This window comes from Oxyura jamaicensis, chromosome 2, assembly GCF_011077185.1.
Source record: "Oxyura jamaicensis isolate SHBP4307 breed ruddy duck chromosome 2, BPBGC_Ojam_1.0, whole genome shotgun sequence".
Lineage (NCBI taxonomy): Eukaryota > Metazoa > Chordata > Aves > Anseriformes > Anatidae > Oxyura > Oxyura jamaicensis.
Genome location: NC_048894.1, coordinates 61,144,740 through 61,161,027, shown reverse-complemented (window position 1 = coordinate 61,161,027; position 16,288 = coordinate 61,144,740). Strand labels below are relative to the sequence as shown.

The 16,288-nt window shown below is 40.7% G+C and overlaps 1 protein-coding gene across 9 annotated transcripts in view; it reads left to right on the top strand.

The window, feature by feature from the left end:
• The window catches only part of PDE1C (phosphodiesterase 1C), a 306,050-nt gene that overhangs the window by 215,724 nt on the left and 74,038 nt on the right, over positions 1-16,288 (top strand). For all 9 annotated transcript variants that reach the window (XM_035316719.1, XM_035316723.1, XM_035316722.1 and 6 more), the window contains 3 exons: positions 10,935-11,048; positions 11,576-11,758; positions 13,625-13,691. In XM_035316719.1, coding sequence (XP_035172610.1) covers positions 10,935-11,048; positions 11,576-11,758; positions 13,625-13,691 — 364 coding nt within the window. The remainder of the gene's footprint in view (positions 1-10,934; positions 11,049-11,575; positions 11,759-13,624; positions 13,692-16,288) is intronic.

The window sequence follows — 16,288 nt, the reverse complement described above, 5'->3', positions numbered from 1 at the left end:
ATTTCTCTTGATAAGAAATGCCAGTATAGTAATGCTGTGTGTTTAAGTGATTGTTCCTTGAAAACATATGTTTTTTCTTCCTCTGGAAATTGTCACATGAATTTTTCTGTACATAAGCAGTAGCAAAAGATAACTGTCCAGTCTAATACAAATCCACTGGGCTGTGGTCTGCCTGTTACTACTGTATTTCCTGTTGTCTTTTAAGGGCTCCTGCTGGAACTGGCTTTCTAGGTTGTGTCTATTCCTGCGTAGTTCGCACATGCTTTATATGTAGAGCCCTAGACTCAGATGTGGCAGACCATGGAATGAATCATATCTGCTGACTATTGTGAGAAGATGTGGTGAGCTCCTTGATGATTTCCTGTGTGTGCTGTACCTGTCTCACCAACCTGCTATTTGAATGGAGCATCAAAGGGTCTGCAATACACATCACGGAGGCTTTTGTCAACCCAGTTGACTGAGGCTACTGCATGTGTTCATTATGAAGTGTAACCACATGCAGTCTGATTTTGATATTTTTGGGCAGTTAAATGGGTTGGAAGAGACCATAAATAGCACCTATTTTCAACCCTGCCCCTGCCATGGGCAGGGATGCCACTAGATCAGGTTGCCCAAGACCTCATCCAGCCTGACCTTGAACACCTCCAGAAATGGGGCATCCACAGCTTCTCTGGGCAACATGTTCCAGTGCCTTACCATGCACCAAGTGAAGAATTTCCTGCTAACATCTCGTCTAAATCTGCCCTCTTTTAGTTTAAAACCATTCCCCCTTGTCCTGTCAGTATCTGACCGAGCAAAAAGTTGCCCCATTTAAGTACTGAAAAGCTGCAATGAGGTCTCACTGGAGCCTTCTCTTCTTCAGGCTGAGCATCCCCAGCTCTCTCAGCCTGTCTTCAGAGGAGAGGTGCTCCAGCCCTCTGATCATCTGTGTGGCTTTCCTCTTACCTTGTTCTAACAAACACACATCCTTCTTGTGCTGGGGGTCCCAGACCTGGATGTAGCACTCCCCTTGCAAGGGCAGAGCAGAGGGGGACAATCACCTCCCTCCACTTGCCCTCCAATCCTCTGTTGATCCAGCCTATGTGCATTTTCTTTACGGTTTCTTTACACTGTAGCTGGATACAGTCCAGAGGCATCTGACAGACCTTCTATGTGCTCACTGCTTAGCTGGTCTGCATATGCTCTCTAACTGATATATCCCCAGAACATCAGATTTATTAAGTTTGAACATTATAGTTAGATAACAGATGTGCACCTATTTCTATGCAGCAATTCTTGAATAGAAATATAGTTCACTATATATTCACAGTGAACATCTGTTTCTCATCTTATTCATGATTTTCCTACTGTTCATTAAGGTAGTTTGTCAGAGAAGGGAAAGGAACATGAACCATAGATCAGAAGGCACAGTTTTGTCTCTCAGTTAAGCAGACTTTGTCTTTCCAGCTTGTAGTAGCAGCCCTTGGGCTTTTTCTGTATGTAAACTGAAGGTGGCATTCATGCAATCGGATCTAGTCAGTAATACTCCTGATTACTATTTTGTTAATTTCTAAAGCTTGTGGGTGATTTTATTTACTTGTTTTGATTTTTTTTTTAAATGCGATTTGAGCTGGGTATCAAAAAGATGTTATCACAAATGAGTCATCTATGAAATCATTCTCTTGGGTTTTCATTACATAAGGGTAATTTGACTAACAATAAACACAGACTGATAGAAATTTTGGGTATTTGACCACCGGGCACTTTACTTGGCACCCAGCTTGCTAACTGCAGGTGGGTCCCACCTGTCTCGAAGGGGAAAGCAAACTCTAGCGCAGGAACTGGCAGGGCTCATTGAGAGGGCTTTAAACTAGGTAGGAAGGGGGACAGGGCTCGTTAATAAGGCTCGTTAGAGGTGAGCTGGGGGGAACAATGTCATGGCCGGGGGAGCAGGCAATGGCCCAGCTGAAGTGCATCTACAATAATGCACGCAGCATGGGCAATGAACAGGAGGAGCTGGAAGCCATCGTGCAGCAGGCTAGCTATGACTTGGTTGCCATCACTGAAACATGGTGGGATCACTCCCATGATTGGAGTGCTGCAATGAATGGCTATAGGCTCTTCAGAAGGGACAGGCAGCACTGAAGGGGTGGTGGTGTGGCTCTCTATATTAGACAGTGTTTTGAAATTGTGGAACTTGAGACTGAGTCTGGGAATGATAAGGTTGAGTCCCTATGGGTTAGAATCGGCGGGAAAGCCAACAAGGCAGGCATCCTGGTGGGGGTCTGTTACAGTCTGCCAAACCAGGATGAGGAGACGGATGAGGAATTCTACAGGCAGCTGGCAAAAGTTGCAAAATCGTTGGCTCTTGTCCTTGTGGGGGACTTCAACTTCCCAGACATATCCTGGAAATGCAATACAGCTCAGAAGAAGCAGTCTAGGAGGTTTCTGGAGAGCGTGGAAGATAGTTTCCTGCTGGTTAGTGAGCCTACCAGGGGAGGTGCCCTGCTGGACCTTCTGTTCACAAACAGAGGAGGACTGCTGGGAGATGTGGTAGTCGAGAGCTGTCTTGAGCAGAGTGACCGTGAAATGGTAGAGTTTTCTATTTTTGGTGAAGTCAGGAGGGGGACCAGTAAAACTGCTGTTGTAGACTTCTGGAGGGCAGACTTTGAGCTGTTCAGGACACTGGTTGGCAGAGTCCCTTGGGAAGCAGTTCTGAAGGGCAGAGGAATCCAGGAAGGCTGGGCACTCAAGAAAGAAATCTTAGTGGCTCAGGAGTGGTCTGTCCCCACATGCCCAAAGATGAGCTGGCATGGAAGAAGACCGGTTTGGCTGAACAGAGAGCTGTGGCTAGAGCTTAGGAAAAAAAAAAAAAAAAAAAAAAAAAAAAAAAGAGGGTTTATGATCTTTGGAAAAGAGAAAAGAGGGCAGGCCACTCAGATGGATTATAAGGATGCTGTAAGGATGTATAGGGACAAAATTAGAAAGGCCAAAGCTCATCTGGAGCTCAGTCTGGCTACTGCTGTTAAAGACAACAGAAAATGTTTTTATAAATACATTAACACAAAAAGGAGGAGTAAGGAGAATCTCCATCCTTTACTGGATGCAGGGAGAAATTTAGTGATGAGAGATGAAGAAAAGGCTGAGGTGCTTCATGGCTTCTTTGCTTCTGTCTTTAGCGGCAAGACCAGTTGTTCTCTAGATACCCAATACCCTGAGCTGGTGGAAGGGAATGGGGAGCAGGATGTGGTCCTCACAATCCACGAGGAAATGGTTGGCAACCTGCTACAGCACTTAGATGTATGCAAGTCAATAGGGCTGGATGGGATCCATGTGAGGGTATGAGAGAACTGGCAGAAGAGCTGGCCAAGCCGCTTTCCATCATTTATCGGCAGTCCTGGCTATCAGGGGAGGTCCCAGTTGACTGGCGGCTAGCAAACGTGACGCTCATCTACAAGAAGGGCAGGAAGGTAGAGCCAGGAAACTATAGGCCTGTTAGTTTGACCTCAGTGCTAGGAAAGCTCATGGAGCAGATTGAGTATCATCACATGGCACTTGCAGGGCCAACCAGGCGATCAGGCCCAATCAGTATGGGTTTATGAAAGTCCTGCTTGACGAACCTGATCTCCTTCTATGACAGTGACACGCTTAGTGGATGAGGGAAAGGCTGTAGATGTGGTCTACCTTGACTTCAGTAAGGCTTTTGACACCGTTTCCCACAACATTCTCCTCAAGAAACTGGATATTCTTGGCTTGGACTGGCGTACACCAGTTGGGTTAGAAACTGGCTGCGTAACCGGGCCCAAAGAGTCATGGTGACTGGAGTTAAATTCAGTTGGAGGCCGGTCACTAATGGAGTCCCCCAGGACTCAGTACTAGGGCCAGTTCTCTTTAATATCTTTATCTTGATCTGAATGAGGGGATCGAGTGCACCCTCAGTAAGGTTACAGATGACACCAATTTAGGTGCATGTGTCTATGTGATCGAGGGTGGGAAGGCTCGGCAGGAGGATCTGGATAGGCCTGACTGATGGGCTGAGGCCAACTGTATGAAGTTCAACAAGGCCAAGTGCCGGGTCCTGCACCTGGGGCACAACAACCCCAAACAGAGCTACAGGCTGAAAGATGAGTGGTTAGAAAGCTGCCTGGCAGAGAAGGACCTGGGAGTAGTGGTTGATAGTTGGCTGAATATGAGCCAGCAGTGTGCTCAGGCGGCCAAGAAGGCCAGCAGCATCCTGGCTTGCATAAGAAACAGCGTGGCCAGCAGGGCTAGGGAAGTGATTGTCCCCCTCTACTCGGCTCTGGTGAGGCTGCACCTCGAGTACTGTGTTCAGTTTTGGGCCCCTCGCTACGAGAAAGACATGGAGGTGCTTGATGAAGTCCAGAGAAGGGCTACAAAGCTGGTGAAGGGTCTGGGGAACAAGTCTTATGAGGAGTGGCTGAGGGAGCTGGGATTGTTCAGCCTGGAGAAAAGGAGGCTCAGGGGTGACCTTATTGCACTCTACAGGTACCTGAAGGGAGGCTGTAGCGAGGTGGGGGTTGGTCTATTCTCCCATGTGCCTGGTGACAGGACGAGGGGGAATGGGCTGAAGTTGCACCAGGGGAGGTTTAGGTCAGATATTAGGAAGAGCTTCTTTACTGCAATGGTTGTTAGGCATTGGAATAGGCTGCCCAGGGAAGTGGTTGTCACCTTCCCTGGAGGTCTTTAAAAGACATTTAGATGTAGAGCTTAATGATATGATTTAGTGGAGGACTTGTTAGTTTTAGGTCAGAGGTTGGACTTGATGATCTTGGAGGTCTCTTCCAACCTAGATGATTCTGTGATCTGTGGATTCCTTTAAATCAATGCGGGGTGTTGTTTTTTACTCAGGACTAAGAGTTTGCTTGGGAAACTACCATTCACCATCCAGAAGTCAAGACAGAGCTCAAAACTGATGTGAACAATGATTTCAAGTGTTACGAAAAGGTTTTCTCTGTGCATATGAACCATGTATGTCTTCAAAAGGAAGTAAGAGTGACACATCTTTTCTCAGGTTAGCGCAGAAGGTAGCCAGTAAGTCATTTAAGATAGCTGTGTCATTATTAGTGAGGGAGGGAAAAGTTTTGATATTGCTCAAATCTGCTACAGTTTTTTGAACATTATCATATTTTGCAGAAAGATACAAGGTGTTTTTTTTTTTTGTTTGTTTGCTTTGTTTTTTGTTTGTTCATTTGTTTGTTTCGTTTTTGTTTTAACTGTGGCGTGGACCACATTTGCCTTCTGCTCCTTCTTCTCCTCAGATGAGAGACCAGAAACTCTGAATAATTTCTTCCAACCTGTATTTGTAGCAAGCTTTTGAGCTCACAACCCAGGGAAACAATCCACTCATGAGGATTTTCTCATCTAGGATATTAGTCCTTTCTTCCACTGAGCTACTGCTTCAGGATAATTCCCTCAGTCTCTCAGCTGAGCTCTGGGATCTCCGTTCTGAGCAAGCGTTCAAAGGGACTAAGCAGAAATCACTTCAGCCCAGGGTTCTCCTGTCTCTGCTGAGTTCCTTTGCTGTGTGGCCATGGGTTGGATTTGGTAAGAAATTCCACTGCAGGCTTTCTTCATGAAACTTTTGTCAGATTTAGTAGTGGCTTGTGAATAGCTTTTGATCTCCAAGCGTTATTGACTATTGAAAAAATACTGTCTTGAACAAGTACTTAACCCGCTCCAACAAAAATTGCTGCGTTTAATACCTTGCTCTTTTCCTAGCAATAATAAAAATCTCTACTTTCTACAAACCTAGCATGACCTACCATGGTAAAAACAAGATATTAATCAGGTCCAGCTGTCCATATCAAACTGTTTAGCAATTAATGTTAAGAGGAAAACAAAGGTAAATATCCCATCCTTGGTAATCTGTAATTATACTAGATTTTTTTTCTTTCTAAGTGTATTCAACGTCCCTTTTTCTCAGCAGGCTCAATGATATAAGAATGATTCTTGGAAGAAGAGATTGAGTTGTAGTATTGAAAATGTGCAATGAATCACAGTCTAAAGGCTTTGAAAATAGATGTGGAGACTAGCCATGCAGCTTTGTACACTTCACACTGGTTGAAGAAACTTGCCCCAAGTATTCAGACAGTCTGTGTGCTTTGCATGTTAATTGGAGTTGACTAGTATCCAGACTGTGGTGGTGTTAATCTTCTCTGGAGTGATATGTAATGCTATTTAAAATAAAATAAAATAAAATCAACAGCATAAACACAAGCCCTCTAGCTAAGTAGATAAATATTTGTACACAGGTACTGTCTTATTTATAACACAAAGGAGAATGCTTGGAGCAGTTATTCAGAAATTTTGTTTCAAGAATACTCTAAAAACAGCTTCACTTTTTTCTGTTTCTCAGTGGGAATTTGGAGTGGTTTTGGGTCTTTGAGCTGTGTAACTTTCATGGACTAAGTTCTATTGCTGTTTTATTAATTTGCTTTCTATCTCCCTGAGTCTTAAGCAGGATAGCAAATATTTTAGAGAAACATTAAAAAGAGTAGGAACAGGGCTGAGTTTATTGGCATTATTTGCGTGAGTTGCTCTCAGAGCTTTTTACAGTGAATGGATATAGATATTTCCCTTGGAAGGGCAGTGTGGGAGGCCATGTTATGGAAATGGCCTAGCCCCTTTTACAAAATTTTACACCTACCTGAATTCTCTGTTGGATCAGAAGAAGTTAAAAATGCTTAGCATTGCATAGAGCAGGGATTTGCTTGGGGCTCTTTAGGGCTTATTCCAAGGACTAAAATATGAAATAACTGTACAGAGAAAAACAGTTCTCAAACTTTTTCCATAGTATTTATACAATTCATCACAGACAATCATTTAGACATCATCACAGACAATTTCTGGACTGGAGGAACAGCTTCCCTTGGAAATCTCATTAGAAAGGCATTAGCTGTATCTTACCATAATTGTACAACTGGATTTAGAGCTAATATTGCGTGGCCAACACTTCCCTGTAGGTGCTTTTCTGATGACCATAATCTGAGAAACACTTGTGGCGTGTGCCATGATCTTAAGACAGCTTAATATTAGAGATGGCTAATACCTGCTATCTGGCCTGTTCACAGGCCAGTAATGTTCACAGTAATTGGCAGCTTCTTCTACAACTAGCTCCCTGGGCCTCAATGGAACTAGGTCCAGTAGATCTGTGGAAATTTTTAGTTCTGCTACTGAAAGGATAAAACCAAACCAAAACAAAACAAAACAAAAAGGAAAAATATAGGTTTTGATCACTCTGAAATGAACCTTTAAAAGCAGAAGAAAACATGCTTTGGTTGAAAAAGCATTTTGTTCATGCAAAATAGCATGCTTCATTTTCAGACAGTTACCGTAAAAGCAAAGTAAATAATGATTTGGATTCATTGAATTGATTATGATAATTGTATCAGTATGTTTCTTTTAGTCAGTAGACGGACAGAAGACTCATTTTCCTATGAAGTGGTACATGTAACTGAACCCTACTCACGTTACTGTAACTAGTGTATGAGGCAAAGAGAGGAAGTCAGAATCTTATAGAATCATAGAATATCCCAAGTTGGAAGGGACCCACAAGGATCATCAAGCCCAACTCCTGGCACCACACAGGTCAACCCAAAAATTCAGACCATGTGACTAAGGGCACAGTCCAAATGCTTCTTAAACTCCGACAGGCTTGTGCAGTGACCATTTCCCTGGGGAGACCATTGCAGTCCACAACAACCCTGTCAGTGAAGAACTTCTTCCTGATGTCTTGCCTGAACCTCTCCTGCCACAGCTTGACACCATTCCCATGGGTCCTATCACTCTTGCCCTCTGCTTCCATTGCCTTATTACAAGATCCTGAAAATAAAATGTGTGAAAAGTTTGTTGTAATGTTTTTATTTCAGTTAAAATGGTTTTCTGAATTTAATTGAATTCCAGAATTCAGTCACCCCAAAACTTCATTCTCCAGCTAGCAAATTTTCCTGGATGCCCTTCAATGGGACACACTGACCTTACCTTTATGATTGCAGTTAAGACTATCTCAATGAAACTGAGATGCATGGAATGAATTAAGGACAAACTATCACCAGGCTCTTATTTAGTGAAGGTAACTGGCAGCAGCTGCTGTGACTCAATGAGTCAGAAATAGTTATAGATAATAGGCAAAGACAATGGCAAAGACAATGTAATTTTTTTTTTTCACATGAGAGTGGCTGATCTTGTGACAAGGTTTTACTACAACAATTGTACTTCTGTTTTGCTAAATGATTGATGCAGACAGTACTCTGCGTAATCTTCTTCAGTGATGAATGTTGGTGCCATGAAGCAACCGTTACTCACTGTGCTATTACTGAACATGAATTTTGATTAACTTGTGGCATAGAGCTGCCGGGTACTTAAATCAATGAAATAAAGTCAAGAAGAGGCAAAGATGATGCTCCTCCTGCAATATTAACTCCTTTGTCTTGTGTACAGTTTCTGGTAAGAAGTTAAGGGGTTACATCTCTAGATTCCTCACACATGGAAGAAGGAAGGAGAAGGCATGTGAACCACGGCTTACTGTTTAAGTGTGAAAGCTGTTTTTTTTGTTTTTTTTTTTTTGGTTTGGTTTGGTTTGGTTTTTGGTTTTGAAATTTTAGTGTGTGCATGTGTGTTTGTTTGCTTGCTTTTTGTTTTTTTCTTCCTCCCTTTCTGCATTGGCAAGAAAAGCTGGGAATGTCTAAGGAGGGATCAGTGGTTTTGGCTCTAGGAAGGAGGTGCATTCAGCTTCCCCATGTGCTTCTGCTTGAGGAAGCTATTGACCTAAAAGGTAGAGGAGAACCTTTCCCAGCTCTGCTCATCAAACAAAAAGCATTGCCGCTCATACCTGGGGGTGCAATTACACAGAAGTATGAGAGCATGAAGGCACATTTCCTCTTCCATGGGGCTGGAGCTGCTCTCTGGATTCCCTCAGCTGGGTTCCAGGATTGGAGGAAAGGTGCTGGTATGATTGATAACATTATACTGTTATTCAGTAATGTTACAGGGAATGAAATAATTGAAATAGGAGTAATATTTCTTAACTGATAGAGAATTTCACAAAATCAGCTAATCTTATTTAATAGTATAACAGTAAGATATTAACAATCACCATTCCAATAAATTAAAATCAGTCACATACAGCAGAACTTGTAGATCCATAAAAAGACATCTATATCTCAGTATTTGTATATATGTTTCACTTATATAGACCTGCTAACTCCCTCAACAGCTCTCTAATGGCTTACAGAGGTAGGAAGAATTGTGTGGAAGAATTGTGTTCAGTATGTCTGTACATCCCCAACCTTTCCATCCCCATTCTCACATCAGGAATGAAGTACAGAACAATACTTCTGCTTTCTTAACTAAAAACAAGCGGATGAGTTAATCTGCCCAGAGATGAGGGGTCCACCTCTTGTTTGAGATTCTTTGTATGTCTAAATGTATACTTGTGTGTCAGTGGTAGCACTGCCAGTTGGAGTGGTGTTTTGTGACCTAGCCAGAGAAACATCAATGCTTTTATTATTTTTGTTCTCTGCAGCCTCAGCGTTTAGGAGGATAGGGGGAGAAGAAGGAAACCCAGCTGGAAGGAGATGTTGGTGCAGTGCACGTGGGCAGTCTGGATCCTTCTCAGCTCTTCCATGAAATCCAGCTCAGTGGAGACTGATTTCTCCTGAAATCATTAATGCCATGGCAGCATTGTAATAGCAAGGGAATACAGATATTCACTTCATGTTAAGAACTTCATTTATCTGGCTAGTGTAGGAAGTTGGGCTCCAAATGTGGTTAATAAAGTGAGAGTAAGGAATCAGTTTAGGGCACATAAATTGGCTTGAGCTCTGCATTACTGTGTGGAAAAGCTTATCTTACACCATGGACTATAGAAAAAGTTGAAGAAAATTAGTCTGCTAAGTTGAAGCCAGATTTTAGAGGATACAGCTACTCTTCTATGTTTCTGCATCATGAGCAGGACAAATTGCAACTTGTGATTTCTGCTACGCAGTTAAAAATACACTTCAATGTTTATTTAACTGCTGTCTAATGAGGATGAAGACACTGACCAAAATGTTTTAACATGGTAAATATTTATCCCATGGTCTTTTTAAAGTATTTTTTTTTTTTTTTTCTAATTTTAAGAATGTACCTTCTTGGATTTTTTTTAATATTGAGATTCACTCTTTACTTTTGCATTTTCTTCTCTCTCTCTCTCTTTTTTTTTTTTTTTCTTTTATTTTCCCCTTTTTCTAATTTGGAACACAGTAGAGTGAAGGAGAAGAGACAAAAGAAAATCGTGCAAATTTATTAATTGTCTTTGATACAGGAGAGAAAACACATTTTAAAAGGGAATCTGCACTAATTTTTGTTTCTAGACAGTCTCTTCCCTCTAGTAATTATTTAACAGAGAAACTTCCATGAATTTTATTTAATACAGATGGGATAGTCTAAGGGTGACTTTGTGATCTAATGAAAATTATGATATTTCCTTAGCCTTGTATAGTGTTTCTGCAGTAGTATTTCAAAATATACTTAAATACACCTTTGCATATGGGTAAACCAATTATCATAACTAGCTGTCATTTACCAACAGATACTGCTCAAGATGTTACTTGCTTTATTATACCTGGAATGAAATATCCTTCTCTTAGCTCCTCTGATAAGCTCCAAATTATTTCTGTTTTAACTTATTTCAGCATGAGTAGGGGACTTTGGTATTTCAGTGACTTATTTGAGTCTAAATATAATGTGATGTTTGTCTGTCATCATGTTCCTGATCTGTGAAAATTATTTTTTGTCGATTTCTTCATTATGAATAAAAAATGTCTGTAGACTTCCAGAAGTTTTCATATGCCTATCGTGTATGCTAGATCTCTTGCTGGATCCATTTTTGAACTGATGCTCGTTCTCAAACCTGTTTCTCTTTGCGTCAATCAGTTTTTATTTTCCTCTTTCAGGTTGCGGTCTTTGGTAAAGCAGTTAGAGAGAGGGGAAGCTTCAGTTGTAGACCTAAAGAAGAATTTGGAATATGCTGCAACTGTTCTTGAGTCAGTATACATTGATGAAACTAGGTGAGTTAACCACAGCTATCAGCATTCATCTTATATGTAGTACCAATAAAACAAAATTGTAATTTACACATCAGTTGGAAAAGTTGTAGTTGCCAAGATTTTTTACTCACAGACAATATGTTTTTAATCATTAAAATATCGTATTTCACAGAAGGCAGATCTTCAGTCCTTGGTCTAAAAGCTTCTTTACATTTCCCAGGGCAGAAGGAAGATCAAAAGCAATCATCAGTTTAACATACATTCTCTTAGAGAAAGGTTTTCATAATAATTGGTTCCTACTTTTTCTGAAAGTTTCTAAGGAAAGTTCTAAATTGATACTCCTCTATTCCTTTTGAATAGTGTTAAATCTTTTCATTTGTATCAAGACTTGGAAATTATTAATATGTTTCATTAGGGCTTACAAACTGAAGGATTTTACAACTGCTTTTAGTAGAATATATGTACATTTATTTTTGGTGAACGATGATGTAATGCTCTCCAAGGCAGTCCACTTACCCATCATCCCATCATTTTCCTCCCCCTTCTAGGCGACTACTGGACACAGAAGATGAGCTCAGTGACATCCAGTCCGACTCTGTGCCCTCAGAGGTCCGGGACTGGTTGGCTTCTACCTTCACACGACAAATGGGGATGATGCTCAAAAGGACTGAGGAAAAGCCCCGGTTCAGAAGTATTGTCCATGCAGTACAAGCGGGAATATTTGTGGAAAGGTAAAGGAGTATGTAATTACTTTGTTCTAGTAGCTGTCCAGGTACTGTGGACTGCAGTTGTAGTATTAATAAAGAATATTTTAATAAGTTTCTAATGATGTTTCTACAGAGATCTGATTATCACCTGGAAACCTGGTGCTGCTGAAGCAGCACATTCTGATCAATTCTTAGCGTAATACAGGTGTAATAGCACAGTTGAAATAATTTTGACAGAGAATGTACACCTCTGCATAGCCTTAGGTCAGGAGTCAAAGTTTTTACATTCAGTCAACCCAGACCAGGCCCTTCCTTGCCTGTTTACCTCTGCTGTCTGTTTATTTCTTAGGAAGAACTGCTAAGAAACAAAAGAAAATTCTGTATCATAGTATTACTGGCCTGAATTGCATAGTACATGTATGGACCAAGACTGATGTGAAATATTTGGAGCTTAGAGGGGATTTTAAAAAAAATCCATTGAGACCTTTCAGCCTTTTTGGTCATGATTTGCATCAGAACATACTGCTAAAATTGATATAGTCATTTAAATTTGGACTCATTTCCATGCTTACCTTTTCTTACTGAGTAACCACTCTTCCCTGACATTCTTCCTTCAAGCAAGGAGGGCTGGTGCATGTGAAACAGACAGGAGACTTCAGACAGCAGATCCCAGGTCTCTACAGCAAAATTCAAGTCAGGAGTGAATGCGCTGGGAGAGACTTCCAGGACACTGCAGAGCACCCTTTCACTGTTTATCAGAATTGCGTTGAGTGCCTAGCAGTTTTCTGTGTAAGAGGGTGAGTGTATCAGACAGCAGACCACAGGCCATGCAGATACACAGAGCTTCCTCCTACATATTTAAGAAGTTACTTAAAGTGCAAGAAATTACTGTAGATGTGTTAAGAGTGGCAGCAGTTGTGATAAGTCAGCATCAGTTGTCGTTTCTCTCTGGAAAAGATTTATCCCAGGTTTGACAGGCTATTTGTGAATTAACCCTCACTCTCAGGGAGGGACTTGCTCAACAAAGAAATAAATGAGCTGCAGAGATCTGGCTGCAGGAGGCAGTTTTCCAGTTGATCTGAGTCACTGTGGCCTTAAAGAGGAAACATTCTGATGTGATATGGCACCAGAGGAAAGTTGTTGAGGGACTCTGCCTGAGTCATCACTTAAGAGAAAACTACTGTGTCCTGGCAGAAGAAGACAGCTTTCCATCACCTCTTTTTAGCCATATCAATGTTTCTGTATTCACCAAGCCTATTAAAATGTGTGTCTTGAAAACAAGCTTAAAATCTAGTACATACTTCAGTGCGTTGCTTAGCATGGTTGCAGATATTGATTGTTGGCTTATTCTCTCTCATAAGTACACAGAGAACACCTAAAAGATTTTATACCAATCTTAATAAATAAATAAACAAATAAAGAAATAGACAAAAGTAGCAGCTGTACCAAGCTGGAGATGATTTATTGCAGACAATAAATGATTTCTAAAGGACAGGATTAGCTTGCATGCTAGACTGGCAAGGACTACATAAGTTGAAAGGGCAGTGTGGTTATCTGCAGTGGAAAATGAGGAACATCTTGTCTATTTGAGAGTAGCCTTTCCCTCTGATAAAGATCTGCTATTGACAGATTCTTCTGATGTCCTGTCAGGTGATCAAGGTATGAGATACTGGGAAGTGTATTGTCTCACGTTATGCTGTACAATTAGAATGGTACAGAGAGTATGTCTACAAGTTAGAAAGAAGAAGAAATTAAAAAACAAATTGCAGTTAGGGTTTGTTGGGCTAAGCAAGGTCTCCTGTAACGGTGTGTCGCCTTATTGGTTTATTTTGTTTGTTTGTTTTTGTTTAATTTTATTTATGTGTTGATATATCTATTTTGTCTTGGCAGAATGTACAGACGGACATCAAATATGGTTGGTTTGAGCTACCCACCAGCTGTAATTGGAGTGCTAAAGGTAATACTAATAAAAAGGTGCAGGACATGGGCATGTCTGTAAAAACCATCAGGGTAACAGTGATATTTGACTTTGTACTTGCCTTTTTCTCCTCTCTGATGTTTAGTTTAGTTTATCTACATTAATACTTTACTGGCCTAAGAGAATATTCTTTAAATAAAAGAAACAACAGTGTTCAAGGCTTCGGCCATTTTCAAGTTGTGAAGGTTACAGCTCTGTTCTAGTTTCCAGTGATTAAACTGATGACTTCGTAACATGCTAAAATTAATCACAACCTTGCTAAGTGAAGAAAGAAAACATGGGTGCAGAGAAATGAAGAAAGAAAAGTATCAGTTGCTGTGAGAGGAGGGATTTTCTTGTATTTCTTAGCTTAGGTCTTCAAGGCGACAATCATTTTAGGAAAAATAGTCTTTTGTGAGTTTTGAAATTTCAGAGAAAGACCAAGAGGTCACAAGTAGTCTGACAAAAATAAAATTCAATTCATTGGGCAATTGCAAGGTTTTTGATTTAGGCAAGAATTATCAAGGCTATAAATATAGGTTAGCCCCCAGCTATCTACACAGCAGTTTTGCAGAGGTCTGGTAACCAGGCAGATCACAAGTTTTGTGTGGTTCAACCATGCCATGCAGCGATGAAAAAAGGTAACACAAAGGGGAATATATAGGGGCATTACATGTAAAGCTTGTGAAACAGTCCTTCTGCTCTACTCTACACAGGAAAGACCTACAGTTAGGGTACCGAGTCCTGTTCTTTTTGGACAGTACAATTGATCAAAAGATAATGGAGCAATCACAGAAGGTCCACTGAGTGCAACAAGAATGATGACCTTCATGTACAATCTTGTAGCATTTATTCACTCCTTTTTCCAACTGCAGATTTACAAGTGTTAGCTTCACTCCTGCAAATGGGATCTAAAATCTTGTTTTAGAACTACACCTCATAGCCAGATTACGAGGGGACACATCTATAATGGTACCTCTTTTCATGAGTAACAAGACAGTCCAAGACCTGTCAGCTACTCTCAGCTGACTTAAACCTCACAGGAGTCCTCTCCCCTTCGTATGTTTTTAAGTTATTAAAGGATGATAAACAGAACTGATTAAGCTAGAGTAAGTTAAGACACATCAGTAACAACAAAGGCATTGACTGATTTTGCTCAGGGTAAAATAATGCCTGCTTGTCTACTGTGTGCTCTAGGATGTATTTTTTTTAAAACTATTTTGAGAACATGTCTCTGCCTGGATGACCTTGGGGTAGGTAATGGACATGGTTGAAATAAGAATTACTTGTTTTTAAGAAGTGTTCTGTCTTTGAAATAATACTTCATCTTAAATTTCTCAGTCCCATTTCCTTAATGGGAAATGGTACATTTCTTGCTTGTTTCAGTTCAGTACAGCCAGCTAAAGAAAATAATCCCCAAACTTACAGCTACCTGACTGCTTGGTGAGCTCTGTAAACTGAGCTAATGGTTTAAGCATGAAAAATGGTATAGGATGTAGCACAGACATCTCTTCATCTGGCCTACATTGCCATAATCAATATACCCTTTAGAGTTATAGTAATAGGGACAACGGCTGAGATGACATGGACTGAAAACAAGTTTATTTTTGAATTTTGTGCTCTTCTTTTTTGCTGTGGTGACCAACAAGATGCCTGCACTGAGTAAACTAAAGCTGTGGAATCAGCTTGTGAAAATGAGGTTGGTTTTAATAAAACAATGAAATACTGTAGCTTATGCAAAGTGTGGATGGAGCGTTGCAAGTTCGAGGCATATTCTCTCTCCCTTTTTCAGTGGGTGAGAAGTTAGGCAATATTTGAATTGGTTCCATAACATCTCTTTCTCTCTGTGTATGTATCTCAGATACTGATTTTTGTATTGCCATAGATAGTTGTTTTTCTGCATGACATAGGTGTAATGATGTAAGATGTAGTGCTATAAAAGTAATGATCAGATTTGTATCACATTTGAATATTGGCCATGCATACCATTCATACAGATGTGTGAATAAGTGTGTTCATTTACCTTGCAAGTTTTAGTGATATGCTGTTCAGCATTATAGTGCTAGAGATAGAACTTAATAGTAAGTAACTGCTGAAATATTTACCTGCTTTAGAAATTATTTTTTTTCAGCCTTTCCTGATGCCTAGGCTGTCCTGGAAGTATTTTCTGGGCTAGCTACCATGCAGGTATACAGAAACTGTAGTCACCTACAAAGTGACAGTGTCTGCAATTACTTAGTATCTGCAATATAGACATCAGCTTGACTGTGGCTACAAGAAATTGTCAGGCCTACCAGTAATGTTGAAAATCTGTCCCTGAATCTGTCCCTGAATCTGCTTGTTGGCTTATAAAGACAGATCAAGTCTCCAAGGTTAAGGACAGATGGAAAGGCAGAAAACTGAACATTTAGGAAGAACTGGAGTTTCACTTTATCTCTAGGTTCCCCCAAGAGATGGAATAATGGCCAAATAATTAAGACACGGGACTGCGATATAAGATAAGCTTGGGTCTGTAGTTACACTGCAGTGAGTATAGGTAGCATAAGGGCAGCTTATGACACTTTAACTGAGGCTACAGGGCCAGTGACCTAGAAATG